The sequence below is a fragment of the Saccostrea echinata genome, unplaced genomic scaffold (assembly GCF_033153115.1).
Source record: "Saccostrea echinata isolate AGI-Se365-2 ecotype Australia unplaced genomic scaffold, CSIRO_AGI_Sech_v1 ptg000064l, whole genome shotgun sequence".
Lineage (NCBI taxonomy): Eukaryota > Metazoa > Mollusca > Bivalvia > Ostreida > Ostreidae > Saccostrea > Saccostrea echinata.
In genome coordinates, this window is record NW_026889813.1 from 553396 (window position 1) to 580491 (window position 27096).

The following is a 27096-nucleotide window of genomic DNA, read 5'->3' on the forward strand; positions in this document are numbered from 1 at the left end:
GATACACTGTATGTATACGTGAAGGGTAACTTTGATCCCGCACTCAGAGTAATTTCGACCGAAGCTTTAATGTACAGAGAAAAAAAAAACTATAGTCGTCATCTCTGAGAAAAAAAATCATAGATTGATTCAAGTGTACTGAAAAAATGATACTGTAGTTCTCAAAATGTGAATAATTTGAAGACAACAAGTGCATGACGCTGATTCACTAAGTTGTCAAGGCATGCTTCAAATGTACCTGCACACACAGGCAAATAAAAAGAACAGTTGAGTTTTCACTGATGTGTAGAAGTAGTTTCTACTGATATTTTTTTTCCCATTTTTTTTTAAAACAGTCATGAATTCTTTCTGGTAAAATTAATATTGCTGCAGATTTATTTATTATTCATTAGTCGAATTAGAAACATATAATTTTCTTTTTTTTTAAAAGTGGGAGGGGTTGGGGGAGCCAGAGAAAATAATCAACTTACAAGAAAAAATCTGACAAGCAAATAAACAAAAAAATAAGAAACAAAACAAAACAAAAAAGGGGTGGGGGGGTGGGGGTTTAAAGTCGAAAATCTTTTTTTCAGGGGGGGGGGGGTTCCAACTTTTTTTGGAACAAAATATTTATACATTATCATATAAAAATTGGGTCGGTAGATAGGTAATAAATTTTTTCCAGAAAATTTCAACATTCTTATTGATGGAGAAAGAAAATTCGGGAGAAAAAATTATCGTTTCCTCAGGTTAAACAAGTTTTGAGTGGGTCATTTTTACCCAGTCGGTGAGGGCAAAGAAACAATTTTTTAAAGATGGTCTAAACTAATTTGTCTGGAAATTACTCACCGAAGCAGCATTCATGTGGACAGGGGTTATTAAAGCCAATTTCTGTTCAGCTGATTTCCATTGCATTTTAATTTGTAAAAAACTGAATATTTTGAATGAAATGTGCATTAGTTTCAGTTGCTAAAACATTCTCATATATATCACGTCAGGAATGGCTATTGATTAATTCTCTACACAGATATTGTCAGAGGTGATAATTATTTGTTATTTGTATTTACATTTACAAAGTTTAGCCAGTAGCATGAACAAAAAGGCCATTGTTTTATGTTCATTTTTTAACTCTCCCTCGTCCTCTTTTTCGTAAGACAGAAACTTTGACTTTATGCTTCAAAATGAGACATTTTTCATTTTCCTTTTACATGTGTTTATCCCTTTTCAGAACCCCTTTGCTCGTTTAAATGTCCATTGAAATGTATTGTAGCGTCACGGTAGCGACTACGACAAGAAGTAGTTTTGAGGTATCCTGCGGGGATTTTATCTTTTGAAATCGCAACAACATTGAAGAATTTAATTATGCAAATGTGAATACAATGAACGATCCCCTTTTTTGGTTACGTTCGTTCGTAAGATGTTGGTATTTCTCTATTAGGGGTTTCAGAATTACATTATCGCCTTAGGATAACTCAATCAATGCGCCAGGACTTGTACATGTGGATTAGTTTTCTTGAGTCATTTAATGGGACTGTGTATTTTTTGGATAATGAGTGGACATCAGATAAGAACATTAATTTCTACACAGATAGTTCCGGTTCGTCTAACTTAGGCTGTGGTGCTTATTTCAATGGGGAATGGTGTTTTTACCCTTGGCCAGAAACTTGGGCCTCCACCGAAGTGCTTAAAGACATGACGTTTTTAGAATTAGTTCCGGTGGTCTTGGCCATTCAAACTAGCTAATAAAAAGATGATTCTCCATATAGATAATCAAGCTGTAGTCGCTATAATTAATAAGCTCACCTCTAAATCAGAATGGGTAATGACTCTACTTAGATTATTTGTACTTGCTTCTATGAAATATAATATTCTGTTTCGTGCAGTTTACATACCAAGTAAAGACAATGTAGTAGCTGACTCAATTTCTCGTAATCAGTGGGCCAGATTCCGACAAGCAGCTCCACATGCCAGGACACATCCTTGCCCAGTACCCCTTTCATTCCGCAACATCATCTCCAGTCTTAGTTTGCTAAACTTTTAGATGCTTCAGTATCTGAAAACACACATAAATCTCATCGTGCTGGAATGGCAGCTTATTACAAAGTATGTAGACTGCTTGATTGTACGCCATGGCCTCCTTCATTAAACTCGGTCGTGCAATTCGTTTTGCATTCATCATCATCCGGTCTTGCATATTCTACGGTGAGGTCATATTTGTCTCCATTTCATTTTATTGTAAATTGCAAAATGTACCTGATCCAACCCCGGAGTTCTTGGTAACAAAGTTATTACAGGGCATGAGACGTTTGAAACATAAAGCAGATACTAGATTGCTAATAACAAAAACAATTTTGCTTAGTATTATTCAGGTTCTACCCATAATATGTACTAATGCTTTTGAAACAGCTCTTTTCTCTGCTGCATTCTCCCTGGCCTTTCACGGATTTTTAAGAGTGGGCGAACTAACAGTTAATACAAGCAAAGGTCGTCAACAAAACGCAATTCAAATAGACAATTTGTCCATAAATCATCAAACACAATCTCTCTTATTGACTATCCAGTTTTCAAAAACAGATCAGTTTGGTAAAGGTACAGTATTACAAATAGACAAGCAGGGTGGTGTAGCATGTCCATATCAGCTCGTTACCAACTGCGTCAGCATCCGTCCAGAGGGTTCAGGTCCACTTTTTCGACATTTGAATTTATCCCCACTCACCCGATATCAGTTTACAGGGGTACTTTGTAAAGCAGTTAAGCACCTTAATTTACCTGGTAGCTCAGGATACAAATCTCTCTCTTTTCGTATCGGTGCGAGTACTGATCTCGCTTTAAAGGGTTTCTCAACTGATGACATTCAGAGATCTGGCCGTTGGAAATCTTCTTCTTACAAATCTTACATTCGCATACCAAAGTTTTAATTCAATTTTAGATACACAGACAATATGGTTGGTGGGTTCATCAATAATTAAGCATGCCTTTTTGGAAGCTGTATTAAGACCAGGTGGTACAAATTTGACACTAGAAAGAAAACATATCTCCCTGTGGTGGCAGGGTTATAGTGGCCTCCAGTTAAGTAAAACAAGGCAAAAGATTAGAACAATTGAAAAGGTGGGTCCTGTACCGAATTTTATTCTTATACATTGTGGGGGGAATGATTATGGTAAGTTATCGATCAGGAAAATAAGAGTTGTTGCAAAGCAGTTGGTTTTGTTTATAAGAAATCGCTTTCAAAACATCAGGATTATATGGTCATTTATCCTTCCGCGTCTTCAATGGCGCTATTCAGCAAACTTAAAAGCCATGGAAAATGCACGCAAACGGCTAAATTCTTGCATAGCTTCAATTGTCTTGCAATCTGGGGGTGCAATAATCCGCCATACAGATATTAAACCTGTTCCAGCTTTGTTTTTACAGGATGGGGTACACATGTCCTCGTTGGGGAATAACATTTTTCTAAACTCCCTCCAGGGGGGACTTGAGGCTATCGTTGTGCATGGCCAATCCTGCTTTCCCAATTAGCAAGGATCCTGGGTACGGCTGTTCCTATATGCCGCTTTACCCCCACCATGGTGGCGGAGTTCCCTGGATGAGTCTCATTCTGAACCTCGTCTCAGGAAACTTGTGGCGTAAAAGCGGCATTCTGGTAGTAAATATTATAAAGTGAGCTTTGACCTCTGCACCTCCCAGGGTCAATGCTTTCTATATATACGGTGAAATTTGAACTTTGATGTTGTTGTGAACTTTGAACTTAGTTGGTTACACTAAAATGTGAACTATGAACTTTGACCTACCATTATGAACTTTGACCTTTGGTCATGACCTACCTATATGATTGTATTTGTTGCTTAAATGTTGAATGTTGTTGTATATGCATTTGTTTTTGGGCATGCTCGTTGTTGGCGGCCCATTGCCCATATTGTATTTCATTTCAAGTTATTCATAACAGCCGTGCCCATAATATCGCCACACTTATTAAAATGAATTTAAAGTTACCATTTGTTTGAGTTACACTTTTCTGAGATAATACAATTATTGCGCGCATTAAATTATTGCTCTTTTCAAATACCGTAGAGACCACTAAAAATTTTTTCATAGTGAATTCTTGTTTTTGCAAGATAGTTGTTTGGTATTTATAAGAGAAGCAAAAAATTTGCGAATTTTGGTTATTGCTCTATATATTTTTTAATAGATCGGTGATTTTTTTTTTTTGGGGGGGGGGGGGGAGCAGACGGTCACGCGTTATTACGCAAAGGTAAAGTTATCGCGAGTAAAAAGTGATTTACAGTAAATTATTGCGCGCATTTTTTCAGATGTTTAAATCGCCAATTCATTTGAGGAGAGTATCAATACAATTATTTCAAGTACCAATTCAGCTAATTGATTAATGTTATCAACAATTTTGAATACTGGCAATAATTCAGAATTGAAGGTATCTTTATTATTTGAAGTGATTGTTAATTGAATTATTGCAAATGAATTGATACCTTTCAATAATAACAGAATAATCTGGGGCTCCATATGGATAACTAAATGCAACATGTTGCGACATATATACAGACTTCACATTTACTATTTTGGTAGTTTTGGAGGTCATATGGTCAACGAATAACAAAAGGTTAAGTAATATGACTATATCTAATTGATTTAACTTGATGCAGTAATTCTGGTAATTTTTATTCTACTGACTTTGTATTTTGTACATAGAAGGAAAATTGTGAATAGGAAACTCCTATAGAGTTTTTGATTACTTAGTCATGTTAGTCGAAGATCAAATTGAAGTGAAGATCGAAGTCGGTATGACTTATTCATCCTACGGCCTGTCGTACATGTGTATACACGGATACGGTAATGTATATTACACAACCTATTAATATTAACCATCTGCTTTAATTACACTTATTGATCTAGAATTTTTAAAATCATGCAGAGTTAATGATACTGACTAATTACCTGCCCCAAAACAATCACTGAATAATTTCTTCCAGTAGCGTAAATTCCCTCGAGTATTTTTCCATGGTTTATCTTTATTTAAAAAACGTTCATTTCATTATGCAATTAAAATTTTTGAATTTTTGCCATGAATCCATAATTCTTTTATTAGAAGTAATTACATTGAAAAAGTGCACTCGTTAATAAGCTCTGAAATTCAAACATCCCAATAAACGTATTCCAAAAGCATTGCGCAATGGAATTGCATAGAAACACAAAAAATGAGTTCACGTGACTATAAATGATATTTTATTAAAATTTATTAAGCTGCCAGTCTTTTCAAAAAGAAAGGAAAAAATTTTATTAGATAACATTTACCAAAAGTAAGCATTTACTTCTAAGCTAATTAATTCCGTGTCCGAGCCATGAGGAAAGTCATTGACTCCCCCTGGATGAACAACAGTCCATGGCAAGTCAACCCCTAGCGAATTAATACCGTACCCATTGCAACTGGGTGGGCTGGGAGGATGCAGTTAAAGTGCCTTGTCTAAGAACACAACGCACAAAATCAAGTGCCTACAGGGGGCTTGAAACAGAGACATGTTCCTCTAACCAGACAATCTGCCTCATTTCGAGTCTCAACATTATATGTGACCATGCAGTCATGAAGTTTTGGGTGTGCGTACATTCCTGCAGATTACACACCAAATACACCCATCTTCTGTAACACGTGTAGATTAAATTTTTCTCTCAAATATGCAATTTTTAGACGTAGCGTTATAAAATAAACCCATTTTTATCCCTGTTTGCTTAGTGATTTTGCATTTCCTGCATTTTCAAGTCAGCTTCGGAAATTTAGTCTTAACTATTGGTTTTGTCACAGTGGGCTTTGGACAGCTTTAATTTCCTTCTCAGAAGGAGGATGATTCGGTCAACTGCAGATCCGGCTTTGAGAATTCTGGACTTGTTGCAAACTCTCTCAATGCCAGGATTATTCTTATCAATTCTGAAGTGCGTAAAGAGAGGGAAAAACATGTTTTTTTAACAAGTAACTTTTAAAACATTAGTAAGATTGATACGTAGGTTTTCTGGTTGTATCACCTGTCATATTTTTGCAACAAATCACATGGTGTATTCTTACGATTTACACTTTATTTTATGATTAAATTCCTAAAATGGTTATAAAAAATTATTTGAATTTTTTAGCTCACCTGAGCCGAAGGCTCAAGTGAGCTTTTCTGATCAAAGAGTGTCCGGCGTCCGTCTGTCGTCTGTAAACTTTTCACATTTTCGACTTCTTCTCAAGAACCACTGGGCAAATTTCAACCAAACTTGCCACAAAGCATCCTTGGGTGAAGGGGATTTAAGTTTGTTCACAGGAAGTGCCGCGCCATCTTTAAAGAGGAGATAATTAAAAATTCGCGAAAATTTGGTGGCATCTTTTAAAAATCTTCTTCTCAAGAACCACTGGGCAAGAAAAGATGAAACTTATGTAAAAACTTCATTACATACTGTAGATTCAGGTTTGTTCATATCATGACCCCCAAGGGTAGGACAGGGCCGCAAGAGAGGGTTGAAGTTTTACATAGGGATATATAGGAAATGTCTTTAAAAATCTTCTCTAGAACAGCAAAGCCATGATTAGTCATATTAAAATAGAAGTATCCTCAGGTAGTGTAGATTCAAATTTGTTCCAATCATGACCCCTGGGGGTAGGGCAGGGCCACAACAGGGGGTTAAAGTTTTACATAGTTTTATATAGGCTTAATGGTTAAGGGGCATTTGAGTAAAACGCACTGAAGACCTCAAATAATGGAATGACCCGACAACCCTTGGAATGGACTAGCAAAACTTAAGGTTTATATGGCAAAGCTTTGGGAAATTCAGGCATTCAGAAGCTAGCTGAAGAAGTTGGATGCTGAATCAGCAATAAAGAAGTGAAGGTTTTTCCATCCCTAATAGCAACAGATTCAATGAAATTGAATTCATAACAGATGTGTAGGTGTTTAATACTCAGTATATTTAGACATAATTTTCATTTTTTTTTTACTATTAGCATGTAAGGTTGGGATGTATCCTAATTTATGACCTTGAATTTTGGTAAGGGTTATCTCCCTCTAATTTAAATTAATAATAAAAAAAAATCAATTTAAAAAAAAAACAAATCCGGTAAAAAAAAATCGTTTTCAATTGTCATTCTATTTCCAATGTTTTAATGCATCTTTCCACCACAGTATTTATTGATATTCTTATTATTTGAATTTTTATTCTTCAAAAAAAAATCGCTTGTCCCCATAGACTTCAATGCAATCTTTGTTAATTAATTACTGCTTAGTTAATTACATTTTTGAAACTTTCTCTTGGTAAATCCTTTTCTACCGTGAAATGCTTTTACATAGGAAATCTTTAAAATCTTCTCAAGAACAACTATGCCATTATTAGTCATATTTATACGAAAGCAACCTTAGGTATTGTAGAATGAAGTGTGTTCAAATCATGGGGACACAACAGGGGTCAATTAAGTTTTGCATAAGAAAAAAATATAGGAATCATCTTTAAATATCTTCTGCTCAAAAACAGCAAAGCCATTATTAGTCATATTATCATAGAAGCATCCTCAGGTAGTGTAGATCAGAGTTTTACATAGGAAAACATAAGATTGATTAATTGTATGTTGTTTTTCCTCCCATTCGAGAATTTTTCACTCATATGGAGACTTAACCATATACCGGTGAAGGGCTTCAAATTTAAACCTTTACTCGGCACTCAGGGCCATTGAGCAGTGAGGGATCTTTATCGTGCCTACGCCTGCGGTGACATGGGGCCTCGGTTAATAAGGTTTCATCCGAAGGACCCGCAACTTTCTCTTCAAAGTGTCGAGCGATTGGTGAAGGAACAGTTGCTTCTTATTTTTAATCAACTTAGGTCAGTCGCGGCCGGGGCTCGAACTCACGTTCTTCTGATCACGGAGCAAGAGCTCTACAGAATGAGCTACCGTGATGGTGGAAAACATAGGGGAAAAATCTTTAAAAATTCTTCTGTTTAGGAACGGCAAAGCCATGATTAGTAATATTGATATGGAAGCATCCTGAGGTAGTGTAAATTAAAGTCCTCCCCCCTCCCCCGTTCAATACTGAACTGATTTCTGCTTATTCCTAACCAATGAGCTCAGGTGAGCGATGTAGCCCATGGGCCTCTTGTCAATTTGGAAATTGGTTTGAATATCCTCTTGAAATAATGTAGCCCAATCATAGAATTATCAACTAAACGCTAAACATTGTGGCCATTCATTGAAGACTTCAACACTCCTGCTACAATTTCAGGCAAGGTTTCCTAATTGCACTCAGAGTTAAAGTTAGTAGGATCTTCTTCGATCATTGAAAATTTCACTGAATAATTAATGAATGAATTTTAGTAGCAGTTTGTAAATTAGCCGTGAGGAGAAAACTGTGTACAGTACTGTAACTTAGGAATATTCCAGTCTTAGACTAGCTAAAATGATATTGCAAGGGTAATAATTAATTTAAGTGAAAGCGAAAATTAAGTTTTGAAATGTGAAATCTAATCCTACCATTGATAATTAGTGTCATCTAATTAATTAAACTTTTGTCTCGCCACCCCGATTAATATATTAGAATTCACTTTCTTTGTTAATATATCATTCCTACTATATCTTGAAAACTGTCCGATATTTTAACACAACTTTAATATTGCAGAAAAGCGAAGACATTGACAGACACCATTGTTATTGCTAAATTAGTAAATACCAGTCCGCAAACAAAAGCCAGTAACGAAGTACAAATGCTAAATTATACACTTGTTATATTAATTAAAACTTTTGTAAACAGAAATGGTGCATAAGCAATTATTTTTCCAAAATAATTATTTAACAAAAACAAATGTTCCGCAACAGAATCCATAACTTCTTTACCTCATAAATCTAATTAAATTAAATATTTATTCCTTTACAAAGTAAGATGTAAAACAACAACAAAAAAAGCTCTTTAAATTTTACATTCCCCTTTACAATCCCAACACAGAGTTTCTAAAACAAAAAGGTAAAGATAACGAACAGTGATCGATCTCAAAAAATTCATGAACAATGCAAATATGTGAAGAGGGCATAAAACACGGACCCCTTGAAACTCCAGAGGTGGGACCAGGCTCCGGGGCCATAAAACTTAGACGAGCTCACTTTTGATCTCAGTCTCACTTTTACCAAAGGAATTAATAGTAGAAAAGTTAGACTGAGATGAAAAGTGAGCTCGTCTAAGTTTTATGGCCCCGGAGCTAAGGAGGAGTCAGCATCCCCTGTTGATCGGTCACACCCGCCGTGAGCCCTATGTATTGATCAGGTAGACGGAACTATCCATAGTGAATAAAATAAAAAAAACAAAGGCCTCACAGTTGGTATGAACAAGTCAGACAAAATACGACCCAATGATAGGTTATATTTGCTAACAAGGCCATTATAACGACCATAAAAATACGAATGCTGACTTTAAACGATGCTGTCGAAATCCCTGTAACATCAACTTATCAGTGAGTAACCTGCCTCGCTTTAAAAATTGATCGTACTCGAAGCAAACTCTTGAGTAGCGAATTAGTCGGGAGACATAAACACCATATGCAGGTGATAGCGGAATATTACTACATAATAAATAAGGAAAGTTGACGATGGAAAAGCTAAAGTCATCTCGTTTGTCATATAATTTAGTTGTTAATTGTGGGGATGTACGTTGCTTGATACTAGCATTTCAACAACAAAAACACACCTTACCTTAACCTTAATTCTCTCCACACAAGGCCTGAACATCCCTCTTCCACTGGGGCCGGTCCGAGGCTGCACGGCGTGCCGTGTTGGATGACTTCCTGCCCGTATCATTTCGTTCCATCTCCACCATCCGCCGCCATGTTGTCTAGGGGCGGCCTCGCTTCCTTCTCCCCTCAGGCGTCCACCCGAGGGCCACAACACAGTCATCTGTTATGTCCTTCCTCAGTACATGGCCGATCCAATTCCATCTTCTCCTTCTCACATCGCCACTGATGTTTTCTGCTCCTGCCATCTCCAGAACTGTCTTGTTTGGGATATGCTGCTGCCATCTGACCTTGAGAATTCTTCTGAGGCACTTGGATTGAAAGATGTCAATTCTCTTTTCCTCTGTCTCGGTTAGCTTCCAAGACTCACATCCGTATAACAATACGGAGAGGACCAGGTTCTTGAAGAGGGAGACTTTGATCTTTCTGCTAATGTCTGTGGCCTTCCAGATGTTGACTAGCCTCCTGAAGGATGCGCCGGCCAATCCTATCCTCTTCCTGATGTCAGCAGTACCTCCACCGTCCTTGGTGACATTGGCGCCACGGTAAGTGAAGTTGTCCACCTCTTCGGCTTCACTTTTTGAGACTATCAGGCTGGATTCACTCTTGCTGTTTATCTTCATCACTTTGTACTTCTTGGCATTCAGCTTCATCCCAACTTTTGCTGAGTTTTCTTCCAGTTTTGTTGTCTTGGACTGAAGATGGTTCATTGTTGATGACACAAGGGCAATGTCATCCGCAAAAAAATCGAGGTCTTCAAGCATAGTGGTGAAGTCCCATCGAATGCCCATTCTCTCTTCCTGACTGTCTGTTGCATCACCCAGTCTATCACCAGTAGGAACAAGAAACCTGACATACAGCATCCTTGTTTGACGCTGGTCATCGCAGGGAAAGGGGCTGTGGTCTCATTGTCGTCAATTACACTGAAAATCGTCATACAGGGCTTTGACAATCTTAATCAGTTTTTGGGTATTCCATATTTCTTCATGATGACCCAAAGGCTGTCTCTGTGCACCAAATCAAACGCTTTCTCAAAATTCACAAAATGGATGTACAGGGTAGCATTCCACTCGTTGACTTGCTCTAGGATGTTCCTCAGGATGAAGATCTGATTGACAGTCCCTCTCCCTCTCCGGAACCCTGCCTGTTCTTTCCTAAGGGTGTGGTCAACTCCGGCCTGTATTCTGTTGATGATGATTCTTCTGAGTGCTTTGCTAGCTAGGGGCAGCAATGCCACCCCCTCCAGTTGCTACAGTCCTGTAAGTTGCCTTTCTTGGGAATTTTGCAGATCAATCCCTTGGTCCATTCTTTGGGCACCTTCTCCTCCTTCCATATCTGATCATAGGTGTGCTTCAGTTCCTGACTGGTCTGATCGAGGTCTGCCTTTAGCATTTCTGCTGTTATTTGATCTGCTCCAGGGGCCTTCCCATTGCGAAGCGTCTTCAGTGCAGCCCTTATTTCCTGTGTAGTGGGTGGCTCAATTGAAATGTCTAGCTCCTTACCCTCTTCATGCTCATCTTGTGGTGGTGACTCTGGAGTGTCCCTATTGAGCACTTCCTCAAGGTGTTCCCTCCATCTGGCAAGCCTCGCTTCTTTATTCTTCAACAGCTCCCCATCCTTGCTTTTCACTGCTGCTGTTTGTCTATTACTCTTTCTTGTCAGCTGCTTTACGATGCTGTATAGTTCCCTCTGTCTCCCGTTCTCAGCCGTTTTCTGTGCTCGCTCAACTTTCTCTGTCATCCACCTCCCCTTGACTGCTTTGTCTTTCTCACTGTAAGTTTCCTTGAGTTAAGTCTTGACTCTTTCTGAGTTTGTACTGTCTATCTTTGTCTTGATGGCTTTTCTTTTGTCTATCAACTTCCAGATGTTTTCGCTGATCCAAGGCTTGCTTCTGCCTTTCCTGAAGCCGAGTATTTCCTCTGCTGAATTCACATAGGCCATTCTCTGCTGCTCCAACATTTTCTCGATATCTTCAGTCTCTTCCTTGTGTTCTTCTAATTTCCTTTCTCACGCAGTCATTGAACTTGGTTTTTACTTCTTTGTTTTTTAGGTGCATCCAGTCTTGGTTTCAACTTTGTCTTGTTCTTGTGTGTGCTGAGGCGTAGCCTGATTCGATCTTCACTAGATAGTGGTCGCTGTTGGCATCCGCTCCCTTCTGGACTTTGGTGTCAAGAACAGAAGATCTCCACTGCCCACTAATGAGAAGGTGGTCAATCTGGTTTTTCGCTATTCGATTAGCAGACACCCATGTTGCTTTGTGGATATCTTTATGGGGGAACAATGCTTCTGTGATTACAAGTCCGTTGGCCTGACAAAATTCACACAGTCTTTCTCCATTCTCATTTATACACAGTCCATGGATACCCATAGTTCCTGATAGAATTGATCCTTTTCTTCCTTTTCCTTTTCATTATGTGGCACATAAGCTTGGATCACCGACACTCTCCTGTATTTTGTATAGAACCGTGCTGTTATGATTCTCTTGTTGATGGGTGTCCATTCCATGAGTGATTTCACTGCCTGCTGACTGATCATTATGGCGACTCCTCCCTCATGCAATTCTTCATCCCGCTGTATATGACGGGTTGGCCTTAGGCCAGTCTAATCCTCCCAGCTCCTGTCCATCTGCATTCACTGATTCCAAGAATGTCCATCTGGTATCCTTCCATTTCTCACGCAATCTGTGCTGAATCCCCTCATCTGTACATTGTTCGGACATTCCAGTGTCCGATGGTGAGTGTTTGTTTGGGTGTCACAAGGGATCTAGTCGGACGCTGGGCTTCCCTACGGCTTTCACCCCTCGTCGTCCTACTGCCACTGTTGGCGGTCCCCGCTTCACCCGGTCTTCTTTGCTCTTTGATGTCCATTGTTTCTGTAACTGTTTTTTTTCCGGGAGGAGGTAGTCGGTCTCCTGCCTAACCCCCAAGCTTGGAGTACCAGTGGTTTTCTGTAAGGGTGTCCTTCCCTTATGCTGCGTTGGCCCACGGCACCTTCTTCAATCTATCCGGTGCACCCCTCAATAAGTGAGGGATCCCCTATCCGCCACCCGGGGGACACGCCTCCTAGCCGTAGAGCCCCAGCCGATAGACAAAAACACACACACATCGTTATTAGATATCACAGGCCATAAACTAAATCAATCTGAAAGGAATCTCTGAAAACAATGCAAAGTTCAAAAGTATATGTACATGTTATTATAAAACAGCCAATGGTCAAAAGAAATGATAGAGGGTAAGAAAACTGCGTATATTGAAAATAAAAAAAATGCTGAAACAATGAAAAGGGATTTGGTCTTTTGATAAAAGAGAAAAGTCACGGACATTGTGGTAAAATGCATACTTCTGCTCGCGTACCACAACCATTGGGACATATTTGCTATATACGGGTTCACATTTACAGGCGTATATAGTAGCAGCTTACCAAATTGAAGAAGAGCATTAAAAAAATAACTTCATCAATGAAGAAATATTTTATTTTTACCTCATGTTTGATATTGAATATCCTTTTAAAGTCATAATCTGTATATATCTGAGTCAATTTAGAGAAGTAGTTAGTTCTTTCTAAGTGATAAATTCAGGATTACTGGAACAGAATGAGGTGCAAATTTTGTATTCCTTAAAATTTCTCATGAGAACAGCGTCAGGTTTGCTGAAGTCATTATTAATGCACAGTAACTATGATAAATAAAGCAGATACAGAATGACGCATTTCCAATAAAAAAAAAAAGATTCTGGTTAAAAGCCTTAAAAAGTATACATGTATCTTTAATATTTTTCCCGTTGACAGAAAATGAAATTGATACCATTTCAAATTGATACTTTCAATGTTTTTCCCCATTAAAGGTGCAAGGTATTGTTAAGGAAGGTACATTTACCATTGTCTGCAGTCATTTATGATCAATAGCATTAACAATTTATTTAGCTCTTTGGATTTAAGTTACCAGTCATGCCTTTTCACGTCAGAGAGAAAGAGAAATGATGTATGTTGGTTATAATCATATAGTGGGTGGTCTAGAATAAAATCCTTTTGGTATCGATGATACATAATCTAAAAAATTCCAACATTAAGTGCTGTGAACATTAATCAAACAAACTTTGCATGTTGTGTTGAAAAATAAAATGAAACTAAATCGTGTACTTCAATTAATGTATGTCTTGTTTCGGATTGCGAATTCAGAATACATATCAACTTATTTTGCTGACCAAGGATTCCTTCCAGATAATACAGCCGATGCATGTGTTATTAACAAGATAAATCTGACTAGCGGATCCATATTTCTGTGTGCTTTTTATTGTGGTAGGAACTTCCTTTGTAATGCATTTGACATCTGTAACGTCGATGGTCAACACGTTTGTCATCTCCGCTATGGAAAAATGACCAATTTTTCCAATGCCTCTTCAAGTTGTAGACACTATGAGATTGAATCGGTAAGACTTTAGAGTTCTTAATTCATCTTTGCAAAATTAAAGTCTTTATTTTTTTGTTAATAGGACATTGTGTATCGTTCATCAACATAGTTTGTATTTTTGAAAAAGGGGGAACATGTTGAGCTCAATCCAGCTGCAGTATATCGGTAGATTTTTTTTAATTTTAAATTTTTATATCAATTATTGCCCGAGGAGCGGAGGACAATATTTACGCTCTGATGGTGCTAACGTTCTGATGGTGCTTCCCTCTGTCGAGGGAAAAGGTCTCCTGAAAAGACGGGACACCATAAATTTGATTCTTCCTGATAACCCATTTATAACTGTTTTATTATACCGAACAACCTAAAGAGAGTATAAATTCATCAAACTGGATAATCATAGAATTTTTTGGCATATCACTCGTCAACTTTTGAGAAAAGTTTGGTCAGAACCTCTAACTTCAAAATCATTTATTATAATTCAATTTTAATTTAACATGTTGAATTCAGGTATGTCACTCCTGCATCCTGACTTAAGTCATATGAAGGATTTTTTTTTTTTTTTGTTTTTTTTTTTGTTTTTTTTTTGAGAAGTATATTTTAGATAACTACTCATAACTTCTCATTCAGCATGATTCACAATATTAATCGCAAAGAAAACGGGGGGGGGGGGGGGGTAAATGTGTGTCTTACTGAGCAACGGTACAATTAATTTGATCTTTTTGCACTTAATTGTAACTTTTAGGCTAATCACTTTGACCTTTATCATATTTTACCAGATGTAATCATGGCAATAGATATAATCTTATTTTATGTAAAATAGTTGAAATAATACTTATTCTTAGACAAAAACCTGCAAATAAATGCGCGTAAATTATTGTGTGACCTTTTTGCATTAAAAATGTCATAATTTGGGTGTAAAAAACCTAATTAGGCAATAAATATTTTCTTGTATCAAGCTTTCTATGACTTAAGTGCTGATCATTTGGAAATATCGTTTAGAATTATGAAAGATAAAGTTCATGCAATTGATGTAAATTGAAATATTGGTCAAAATATGCGATTTTCCGGCAACAAATAATGTAAATTCTACCTTGCCTTCCTCAATATATCTTCATTTCTTGGTCTACTGAGTGAATGTGTAAAATTTGTCTAAAGATATTAAATGGAACCTTTATTTAGTATTAATAGCAGAGAAAAGCAGAGAATACCAAAACATTTGCAATCATTGCTTACTCGCTTAAGACAGTTTGTCCAGAAAACAAGATGGTGTTAAATGTATTTATTGTTTTGGGTCTGCCTAATTCTATTTAATCCGTAAATGTTCATTTCACCCTCAAAAATGAACACAAGCATATATACGTACATCAAGTAATTGTTTTATAAATGGCTGTCAGCAATGATTTGTTTTACTGTCCAATACAACTTCTATTCTATGAGGAGCTATGGGTGATTGGTTGACAAGATTTTAGACGTAGCATTATAACAATGTTTGGGTATGAATTTTTTCAACCGTTTAAGCACATCATATGGGAAAATGTAAATTCATTTGATCAAAATGCAGGTTTGGTTATTGACAACTGTAGCTATATATGGGTATTTTAAAAAAATCATATGTAGGACACCTTAAAGAATAATTAACTGTGGTAACAAATAGAATTTAAAATTAAGAGCGTGGTCGCCAAGAAATACAGGGGGATCAGGTGGAGTCATAGATAGCTAAAAAAAAAAAAAAAAAAAAAAAAAAAAACCATGCTCCCTCCTTAACAGGTTGGGTCCACATATATACATTTTTCAATACATAACTGATTTCTGCTTTTTCCTAGCCAAAGTGCTCAGGTTTAGATATATCGACGACGATTTATCTATCAATAGTTACTTTCATTCATATGTCGACTCAATATATCCCAGTGAACTCGAAATTAAAGACACTACAGTCTCTACCACATCTATTTCATATTTGGATGTCTTTCTGACCATAGACGATAAATGATGGCTATATAATAAATAAACTTATGACAAACAGGATGACGTTAGCTTTTCCATCGTCAACTTCCCTTATTTATGTAGTAATATTCCAACATCACCTGCATCTGGGGCCCGTTTCATCAAAGGTCGTACGCCCAGTCGTAGCGCTACGCCGGCGTAAAGTCGGGACTAGCACAAAGATTTGCGTTTCATTAAATAGCTTATTTTTACACCGGACTAAAGTTTGGCCAGAATTTTACGTCTACTCATGAGTAGGCGTAAGTTCGAGCGCAAACATAAAATAAAGCGACTTTACTGATTTGAAAATGATTTAGCCATTCTTTAAGAAGAATTACGGTTCTAAGAAGTCTTTTTAATACAAACGATGCATAATTTAATTTCACAAACTATGAAGATTTTGGGGAGCGGAAATTGGGGAGGGGGTACACCCACTTGAGGAGTTAGTTGACATGCAGTATTTACATAACTAACTTTAATAAATTTCTTCATAAAAGATTGCCCTATTAAGGATTCATTGCGTTTAATCGCAATGTATATTGCGTTTAAACGCAAAAGATTGCGATTAATCGCAATGTATATTGCGTTTAAACGCAAAACACTTTGCGTTTAAACGCAATACTTTTGCGATTAAATGCAATACTTTTTGCGTTTAAACGCAATAATATTTTTGCGTTTAAACGCAATAATTTTGCGATTAAACGCAATAATCTTTGTGTTTAAACGCAATAATCCTTCCTTATAAGGATTTGTTTTGCATTTAAACACAATGATACTGTAGTTTCAAAATCAAACATGAATTAGTCAAAGCTTATAATTACATGTACTAGGACCCGACACTTCAACTTTGAGAAGATCCGATTTGTTCTGTGTCTTTTTGCAAAATTTTGCAGTTTTTGAAAATTGTAATAAAACAATGGCATCTTAACAACCTGAATGTCTTAAATGTATTAGAACCCAAAACTCTTAATAGAGAAATACCAACATCTTACGAACGAACGTAACCAAAAAAGGGGATCGTTCATTGTATTCACATTTGCATAATTAAATTCTTCAATGTTGTTGCGATTTCAAAAGATAAAATCCCCGCAGGATACCTCAAAACTACTTCTTGTCGTAGTCGCTACCGTGACGCTACAATACATTTCAATGGACATTTAAACGAGCAAAGGGGTTCTGAAAAGGGATAAACACATGTAAAAGGAAAATGAAAAATGTCTCATTTTGAAGCATAAAGTCAAAGTTTCTGTCTTACGAAAAAGAGGACGAGGGAGAGTTAAAAAATGAACATAAAACAATGGCCTTTTTGTTCATGCTACTGGCTAAACTTTGTAAATGTAAATACAAATAACAAATAATTATCACCTCTGACAATATCTGTGTAGAGAATTAATCAATAGCCATTCCTGACGTGATATATATGAGAATGTTTTAGCAACTGAAACTAATGCACATTTCATTCAAAATATTCAGTTTTTTACAAATTAAAATGCAATGGAAATCAGCTGAACAGAAATTGGCTTTAATAACCCCTGTCCACATGAATGCTGCTTCGGTGAGTAATTTCCAGACAAATTAGTTTAGACTATCTTTAAAAAATTGTTTCTTTGCCCTCACCGACTGGGTAAAAATGACCCACTCAAAACTTGTTTAACCTGAGGAAACGATAATTTTTTCTCCCGAATTTTCTTTCTCCATCAATAAGAATGTTGAAATTTTCTGGAAAAAATTTATTACCTATCTACCGACCCAATTTTTATATGATAATGTATAAATATTTTGTTCCAAAAAAAGTTGGAACCCCCCCCCCCCTGAAAAAAAGATTTTCGACTTTAAACCCCCACCCCCCACCCCTTTTTGTTTTTTGTTTTGTTTTGTTTCTTGTTTTTTTGTTTATTTGCTTGTCAGATTTTTTCTTGTAAGTTGATTATTTTCTCTGGCTCCCCCAACCCCTCCCACTTTTTTTAAAAAAAAAGAAAATTATATGTTTCTAATTCGACTAATGAATAATAAATAAATCTGCAGCAATATTAATTTTACCAGAAAGAATTCATGACTGTTTTAAAAAAAAATGGGAAAAAAATATCAGTAGAAACTACTTCTACACATCAGTGAAAACTCAACTGTTCTTTTTATTTGCCTGTGTGTGCAGGTACATTTGAAGCATGCCTTGACAACTTAGTGAATCAGCGTCATGCACTTGTTGTCTTCAAATTATTCACATTTTGAGAACTACAGTATCATTTTTTCAGTACACTTGAATCAATCTATGATTTTTTTTTCTCAGAGATGACGCAAGTTATAATTTCGACTATAGTTTTTTTTTCTCTGTACATTAAAGCTTCGGTCGAAATTACTCTGAGTGCGGGGTCAAAGTTACCCTTCACGTATACATACAGTGTATCTTGTAATTTTGTATTCTGACGAATAATGCATGCTTAAAAAAACAATGGCATAATGGTACATAGCTTGAGTACAAAGAAAATTTAATAAATATACACCACCCACAGACATGTAGCATCAGAGGGGCCTGCTCCCACTTTTTCCACACATTACTTTTTACTGTTGAAAATGTTCATTGAAAGGCTCCCCCCCCCCCCCCCCCCCTTGTTGCAGTACAGTCAAATAAGGCTAATGTAGTAATGTATAAAAAAAAAAATGGAACCGAAAGAAGAATTTTTTTTTTTTTTTGCTTGTCAGGTTTTTCCAGGTAAGTTGAATTTTTTTCTCTGGCTGTCCCCCCCCCCCCTTTTAAAAAACGAAGCTGGTCTTTGACTCTACCCAAATGCATAATTTGCAGCTTTTATAATCCACATATCTATACAGATATAACATATATCATGAAAGACAGTCGAAAGATACATTAAGTGAAGATTGCAACATAATAGATCATCCAAGAAGACACTGTGTATCATATGAATGCTCGTTTATTTCTTTGAAGTGATATTTCACATAAAGAAAAACCTACCCTTCTTTCTTATGTTTCTTATTATGGAAAAAAAATTATTGCATATGCATGCATTGCCCCATTCCACTTTTATAAGGATTGTAGTATATGGATCGTAGTATTCCATGTATTTACTTAAATGTAATGAAAATGGACATTTGATTCGATTAGTTGAGCTTCGACCCCCTCTCCCTCCCCAAGTACACAAACATCTATGCGCGACCACCTTAAAAATATTACTTTTTCCGGAGAAGTGCCAACTATTTTCTGATTTGTAATGGTTGCATGATTTCTGAAACGTTAGAAAACAATGCTGCATTGTATAATTCATTACAACAATTATTGTCCATTGTGCTCTCTCTCTCTCTCTCTCTCTCTCTCTCTCTTACAAACACATAAATGTACACTTTTAAATACAAGACTATGGAACGCCATCACTGCCTTATAGGATAATACTATACATTCATTATGTCAACTTATCATTACATGATGTGATCGTACCTTTACGTGATGTCAACTTTTTATGAAGTGGGGAAAAAAATATTTACATTATGTCAATACTATATTACACGAAGTAAATATATTCTTCCATTATGTCAACACTTTATAACTTGATGGCAGAAGTTCATTATGTGAAGTGAAAATACTTTTACATTGTGTCCAAACTTTATTACCTGAAATGAATGTATCTTTACATCATTTCATTTCTTTATTACGTGATGTCAAAATTGCATTATGTAAAGTAAAAATATCTTTACATAAGTATATTCTGTAATCGTTAGGTCAAAGGTCCATTTCTTGAAGTGAGTGTATCGTTACATTATATATCATATCATTATTACGATGTGAATGTATCTTTATATTATGCCAAATGCATGATGATTCGAGGTGAATATATCTTAACGTTATGTCAATACTTTTTTACGTTGTGTGAAAAAGTTAATTACATAATATGAACATATCTTTCTATTATATCAACACTTTATTACATGATGTGAAAACACCATTCCATGATGTGGATATATAGTTAGGTTATATATGTTAACTCTTTCTGATGTGATGTAAAAATATCTAAATACTGTGTTAACCCTTTATTACGTTGGTGCCAAAAGTGCATTATACGTGATGTAAAATTACGTTTACATTATTTCAAATCTGTATCTCTCGGAATTTTTATATGTAATGCAGGCGCGGATCCAGCAATTTTTTCCAGGAGGGGTCCACCCCAGTCAAAAAAAATCCAATCTAGAACATTCTTGACAAGCAAAAAAAAAAAAACAAACAAACAACAAAAAAAAAAAAACAGAAAAACGTAAACTCCTTCCCCAAACGTGAAAAACCTATTGCGTTTTTTTTTTTTTTGGGGGGGGGGGGGGGGTAATCGTTGACTTCTAAAGCTTTATACCTTCATACCTGACTTTTCAAACACCTTTACACAGATCCGCGTTTTCGGGGGGGGGGGGGGGGGGTCCAAGGTCACTTTTAGTTGGTTTAGTATATACATTTATTAACTCTGTAAATTCCAGGGGGGGGGGGGCGGACCCCCCAACTCCCCCTCTAGATTCGTGCATGTAATGTGAAAACATCTTTATTATGTCAATACTCATTACGTGATAACGAATTTTTGGTACGTTTCAGTGAAGTTATCTTTCCATTTGTGTTGTTGAAAGATTACGTAATTTCGTCAATTGAATGTAGAGTGGACGTGGACGACTGCGTTCTCGCTACTGGGACAGGCCCGTAGAACGCCTGTGTGGGGAGGGGGGCAGGGAGGGCTCTGTCCCCAACTTTTTTCTGAGTATAGCACTTTGCTGTTGTAAATTGACCTTTAGATGCTGTTTGGCTCCCTCCTGCCCCACTTTTTGTTGCCTGTCAGAATATTTTGGAAAGTTGCCCCCCCCCTTTTTGTCAGTTTAGATTTTTATTTTTATTTTTTTTTATGCTTGTCAGATTTTTTTGTGAAGTTGCCCCATCCCCACTTTGAAACCGTTACTACGTACGGGCCTGTGGGAGAGGGATTGGGGCGAACCAGTCCTTTTTCCAAACATTACAGGGCTAGAATATCTATCTCTAAAATCTGCCAACCCCCCATCTAAACCAAATCTCCGTGCTTTAGAAAGCACGCACATTGAAAAAAGGGAAGATTAACATTTGATAAAAAGCTAAGGACAATGTCTTGAAGAAAGATTAGAAAGAAAAGACTTTTATGAAAGAACAATTCAAAATTAAAAATAAAACTTGTTACTTCATTAAACAAAATTTTATGTAACATTTGATGGGCGAAAATTGTCAGATTTAACGTGATCGAATTTTGGCGTTAAAGAAAAATAATTTTACATCAGTTAATTAAGATTCCTTGGGAACATAATGCTACATAAGTTGAAACTTGATATTTAATTGAGGAATAATTGGGTCTAGTATATAATTTTATATTAGATGCCTTTTTATTTTGCATGCGTGACATAAAGTGAACTTTCGGCATAACCTAATGAAGGAGTATAATCTGTGTAAAGATCGGTATAAACAAGCTTTATATAGTAAACTTTCTGAATCGTATAAAGATATATTTACTTCACACAAAGAGTTGAAATAGTATAAGATATGCTGACAACATGCTATGCACCTTTGGCACAATGTAAAGATACAATAGCATAACGTAATAATGATTTGCCGAGACGTAACGGCAAAATCACATCACGTAATGGATTTCCGCCATCATGTAGCATATTGTTAACATAATGTAGTAAAGAATTGACCATATGTGTCCATTTTTTCACATTATGTTATGAAATTCTGACATCATATAATAAAGACTTGATATTGATATAAGGATAAATTCACATAACGTAATGAACTACCTGCACCACATAGTAAAGAGTTCACATAATGTAATGATAAGGTGATACAATATAGGTAATTTCAGAGAATTTATGAATTTTTGGGAACATTTAATAAAGAGTTGACATAATATAATAGATATGTTGACATAAAACAGATGAATTTTTACATAAAATTAAGAATTTTTGACTTGATCTAGCACTGAATCGCCATGATGTGAACACATCATTACATCACGTAATGAACATTTAACCTCACGTAATAAAGAGTTGAAATAATGTAAGATATCTTCACATTACATAATTAACTTTTATTCTAACGCCATAATGAGTTGACACAATATAATGTAAGGTTGACACAATGCAATTAAAGTGTTCTGCTATAAGACAGTGAAGGCGTTCCATACAAGACACTATATAAGCGCATCACCTAGTAACTTGTTGCCTTTGCATGGATTTATACAGGGTATGAGTTTAGATTTCATCCATGCTATAAAACGTAACTTTCCCCAAATGAACACAGCGCACACTAGTATATACACATATACGTATAACCACTGACGCATGACAAATGTGTTTCCTAACCCGTCATACATGTAGGTATTTTGGCGTATTTTCTTCTATTTGTCCGCTTTTAATTACATTGTAAGTGTTTACAGAAAATTAGCCAGGAGAAATTATCATTTAAAAAGTGATTAAAATACTGTCCGCTCTATTACACACATACACTTAATTTTTCCGATTTATTAATTTTAAACTAGGTGCAATAACTGGTCCCGGGAAAACGACCGAGATACGGAAAGTTAGGGCGAGTTACGTTCGTTCGTAAGATGTCGGTATTTCTCTAATGAAATCTCTGATCAATTGCTTACGTGTATCACAACTTATAGAGAAAGTTTCAGTGGTATTAATAGCACTTGTCAATTTGATACATGTAGTACACATCGATCAATCTGTTTTCATTTGATTTTGATTTTGACCTCATATAAATCCATCACATATGTTCTTGTGTTTACTGTATGCAACCATAGGAAGGGTTATGAATGTACATTGAAGTCTAAATACTTCATCATGTTGTACGTAATTCCAACATTTCCTCGGTCCTTTCCAAAAATCCCTTTATACATGATTTAAACTTGTGACTGCAACGTATGGGACAGTTTTTTTTTAGCAGAACAACTGACCGAAACTTCATTAAAAATGTAGAGAATAAGCTTATGACATGTCTCGTTCTTAGGGTTCCTTTGTTTTTACAACCCGACATTTTTTTTCTCCTCTATAAATTCTTATTAGTGATTTACCTTTCAGAGAGTGTTTGCTCGGAGAAATCTGATTCTATAAAGACAACACACAATTTCCTAATAAGTAAAAAGAGAAAGAAATAAAAGATATAAGTATGCGTGGGTCTATTGTTCTCTGCAAGGTTTGATACAAATGACTGCCTTTAAACACAAAGATTATTGCCTTTGAACGCAAAGATTATTGCGTTTAAACGCAAAAATTATTGCGTTTAAACGCAAAAGTATTGCGTTTAATCGCAAAAGTATTGCGTTTAAACGCAAAAGTTATTGCGATTAAACGCAAAAGTATTGCGTTTAATCGCAAAAGTATTGCGTTTAATCACAAAAATTATTGCGTTTAAACGCAAAAATGTCATTGGAATTAAACGCAAAAATTATTGCGTTTAATCGCAAAAGATTGCGTTTAAACGCAAAAGATTGCGATTAAACGCAAAGTGTTTTGTGTTTAAACGCAATATACATTGCGATTAAACGCAATCTTTTGCGTTTAAACGCAATGATTATTGCGATTAAACGCAATGTTTTGCGATTAAACGCAATAATTATTGCGTTTAAACGCAATAAAAAATATTTCTTTCTCTGAATTGGCCTCAACGGGCTTCCGTAGAAAATCTATTCTTCCCAACATATTTTTTTTTTTGGAGAAATGTAATTTTCCCAAAAAAGCACAGTTACCTTCTTAAGCTTTGCATGGTTACTATCTATATTTAAAAAAAAATAACTCATCGTAAATCCAAGTAGGTTTTTTTTATCGTGCTCGTAAACTCCATTTCTTATTTACTCCATGCACGTCCACACGCATGGATCTAGAGGGGTCCAGTCCTCGATCTTCGCAACAATTTGCGGAGTTATTTATGTACTCGTACAAATCTAGAGTAAAGTAAGTGAAAAATGAAAATGGCCTTGGACCCCTGTTAGAGAGTTAAGTTAATACATTGGTAGGAAAAACCATATCCATGAAGTTTAGGAATTGAAGGGAAAGACACCCCCCCCCCCATAAGATTTTCAAATTTGGGAAAGAAAAGTACGATTTTTAGTTTGTCAACAAGTTTCTCAGATGGAATTTTTGTTTACTGATGACTGTGCCCCCTCCCCCCTCTCCTTTGAAAAAAAAAATTAAAAAAAATCACGGAATCGTACCTGCGTCCAGAAAAAGTTGTTAACATTCAAAAGACAAAAAAGATTTAGTTGATTACGTAAATATACTTGAAAGTCAATTTTTCTTGATATTGAATACAAATAGAGAGGATTTTACCTTAGGGACTAGGGGAAATAAAGTCACTCGGTAGATTCTGAGAATCAGCTGTCAGAGAAACTTGACTCAGAAATGACTGTAATTTTACAATTATTACGCCCATGTGTGACAATATACTGTATTAATGTTTAAACAATGAATTATGAATTTCTGAAAATTTCAAAATGAATATCGATGGTACTTGCCTTTCTTTATCGGAAAAAATAAAAAGAATCTCCATTTAAAAAAAAATTGATACTACAATTTTTAGGAACAAATGGAATGGCGTACGAGGAAATGTCAAAGAAGAAATAGAAAAAAAGTATTGTTTTTCATGATGATGCATATTTTGTATTATTTAATCGATTCTTAATAATTTAGTAGACTAGTCCATCATATGCTCAGTTACATATATTTACAAGTATATACAATTGTAACGGATTCTCTCTCTCTCACTTCCTGTATAAAAATCGAGGGGGGGAGGGGGTTGAAACGGTGGGGGGGTGTAAATATTCCAAAATAAATACATTTACAAGAACATTTATTTCCTTTCTTAGACTTTAATTTTGAAGCTGATTAGATGGCATGTTGTAAGTAGTTAATATTCTATAATAAGAAGATTTAAGATGCAAGTTGTCTACAAGGTCCCTAAAAGTTAATATATGTGATCGTGTTGTGTACAATGTATGTAGAACAACACTGTATATGTTACATTGTACACAATACATATATTTATGTTTTTGGGCATGTTAAATGCAGCGTTGTCAAGGACTAAGTCCTGAGACTAAGTGTATTGTTTACGACTAGACTTACGCTACTTCTTGAAACGCAAATTACGTCCAACTAAATTTTGGCGTAAGCCCCGGAAGAACACCCAAGTTAGGTCTTAAATTTACGACTTTTGATGAAACGAGCCCCTGGTGTTTATGTTTTCTTACTGACTCGATAAACAAGAGCATGCTCTGAATACGTTAGATTTTTAAACCGAGATAAGCTACTGACAAATCAGTTGATGTAACAGGGATGTCAACAACCCCTTTAAAGTAAGCTTTTCGATACTTTCACAGAATCTTTATTACATAGTGCCATTGTGCACTCCTGTTTTACTTTTTGATCTTAAATTCATTTTAATTCGGGTCTACCAAATGAAAACATGGAGTTTGCCATAATAAACATATGGGAAGCGGGGTATTATTTTGTGAGCTCAGTGCTCACAGCACCTCTATAGTTTATCTCTGTAGAAGATCTGATGCGCACATTTAACATGCCAATTGAATAATTCAACAATTAATAATGGCAATAATGGCAATAGAATTGAAGATATCTGTATTATTTGAAGTGATATTTAACTGAATTGTTGCAAATGAATTGTATTTGAGTTTGTTAATTTTGGGCTCCATGGATAACTAGATCGAATATGTTTCAACATACAGACTTTATATTTTCTACTTTGGTAGTTTTGGATTTCATTTGGTTAACGATGATTAATAAAAATTAAGGTACATGTTATTACTATGACAAGGTACATGTAATTACTATGACAAGGTACATGTAATTACTATGATAATTTCTCATAAATTCAACTTGATGCATTAATTTTGGTAATCCTATTCTACAGACTTTGTATTTTGAACATGGAAGGAAAATGGCGAAAGGGACGCTCTTATAGAGTTTTTGGATACATAGTCGAATATCAAAATGAAGTGAAGGTTAAAGCCGAGATAATTGGTATGGCTTATTCATCTACGTATACAACTGCCATACATGTTCACAGATAGGGTAACGAATATTATAAAACTCGTAACATAAATTTCATGGACTTTATATTAACCCTCTGCCTTAATTACACTTATTGATCTAGATTTTTAAAATCATGCAGACTTAATGATACTGACTAATTACCTATCCCAAACAAACGTTGATTATTTTTTTCCATTAGCGTAAATTCTCTAGGGTATATTCCCAAAAATATATGGGATTCATATTTCCTTTATTAGTAGTAAATACCGGTATAAATTGAAAAATAAATGACGCTTTAGTGCACTGTTACAACGCACTTTGAAGAATTACGCACTTTGGAAAAAAAATTTCAAAGTGCGTTAATTTTGGGACCACGTTAACGCACTTTGAAAAAAAATACTTCTTTTCAAAGTGCTTTAATATCGACCATATTAACACACTTTGAAAAAAATATGCACGGCTTGGTTAATATTCTTGCAAATTTTAGGCATGATAAATAATTATTTGAACCTGGTTGGATAACTTTTAAAGATTTTTAGTAGTTATCTTGTTTCCAAAGGTTCTCGTAACTGTTATAAAAGGGAAACGGGTCTTAGAAATAATGGAGGAATGATTGTTTAATAGCACAGTTTCGTTTCTTTTCTTTTTTTTTTTTTTTTTTTCTTTTTTAAATTTTATCCAGTCTCTAATAAGTTCGGTAGATGTAGGTGTCGATAAATGACTTAAAGCATCGCAGTTTTCTTAGGAAAAGGAAGCAATTATGATTTTTCCACACCATGAATATTCTCTCTCTCTCTCTCTCTCTCTCTCTCTCTCTCTCTCTCGTTCAACTATTTTTCTATCATATTCATCTAACTATCTATTGTGAACATATATGAAACAATGGTTGACTCATTTATTTGATGGTAAGAAAATAAACC

At 35.7% G+C, this 27096-nt stretch overlaps 3 protein-coding genes across 3 annotated transcripts in view; 2 read left to right on the forward strand and 1 right to left on the reverse strand.

Annotated features, from left to right (window-relative positions):
- LOC133175867 (uncharacterized) overlaps window positions 1-27096 on the reverse strand; it is a 169173-nt gene that overhangs the window by 76262 nt on the left and 65815 nt on the right. The window lies entirely within an intron of this gene.
- On the forward strand, window positions 1717-3707 carry LOC133175766 (uncharacterized). The gene has a single exon (XM_061310878.1). The coding sequence runs from the start codon at window positions 2827-2829 to the stop codon at window positions 3496-3498; it is 672 nt and encodes a 223-aa protein (XP_061166862.1). The 5' UTR covers window positions 1717-2826; the 3' UTR covers window positions 3499-3707.
- Window positions 13870-27096, forward strand: part of LOC133175911 (uncharacterized) — a 30864-nt gene continuing 17637 nt past the window's right edge. Inside the window, exon 1 of the mRNA XM_061311046.1 lies at window positions 13870-14153. Within this exon, the coding sequence (XP_061167030.1) occupies window positions 13872-14153 (282 nt within the window). The 5' untranslated portion in view covers window positions 13870-13871. The remainder of the gene's footprint in view (window positions 14154-27096) is intronic.

Coding starts and splice junctions, on each gene's coding strand:
- LOC133175766 (XM_061310878.1), top strand. CDS start 2,827: ATGACATTCAGAGATCTGGCCGTTGGAAATCTTCTTCTTACAAATCTT.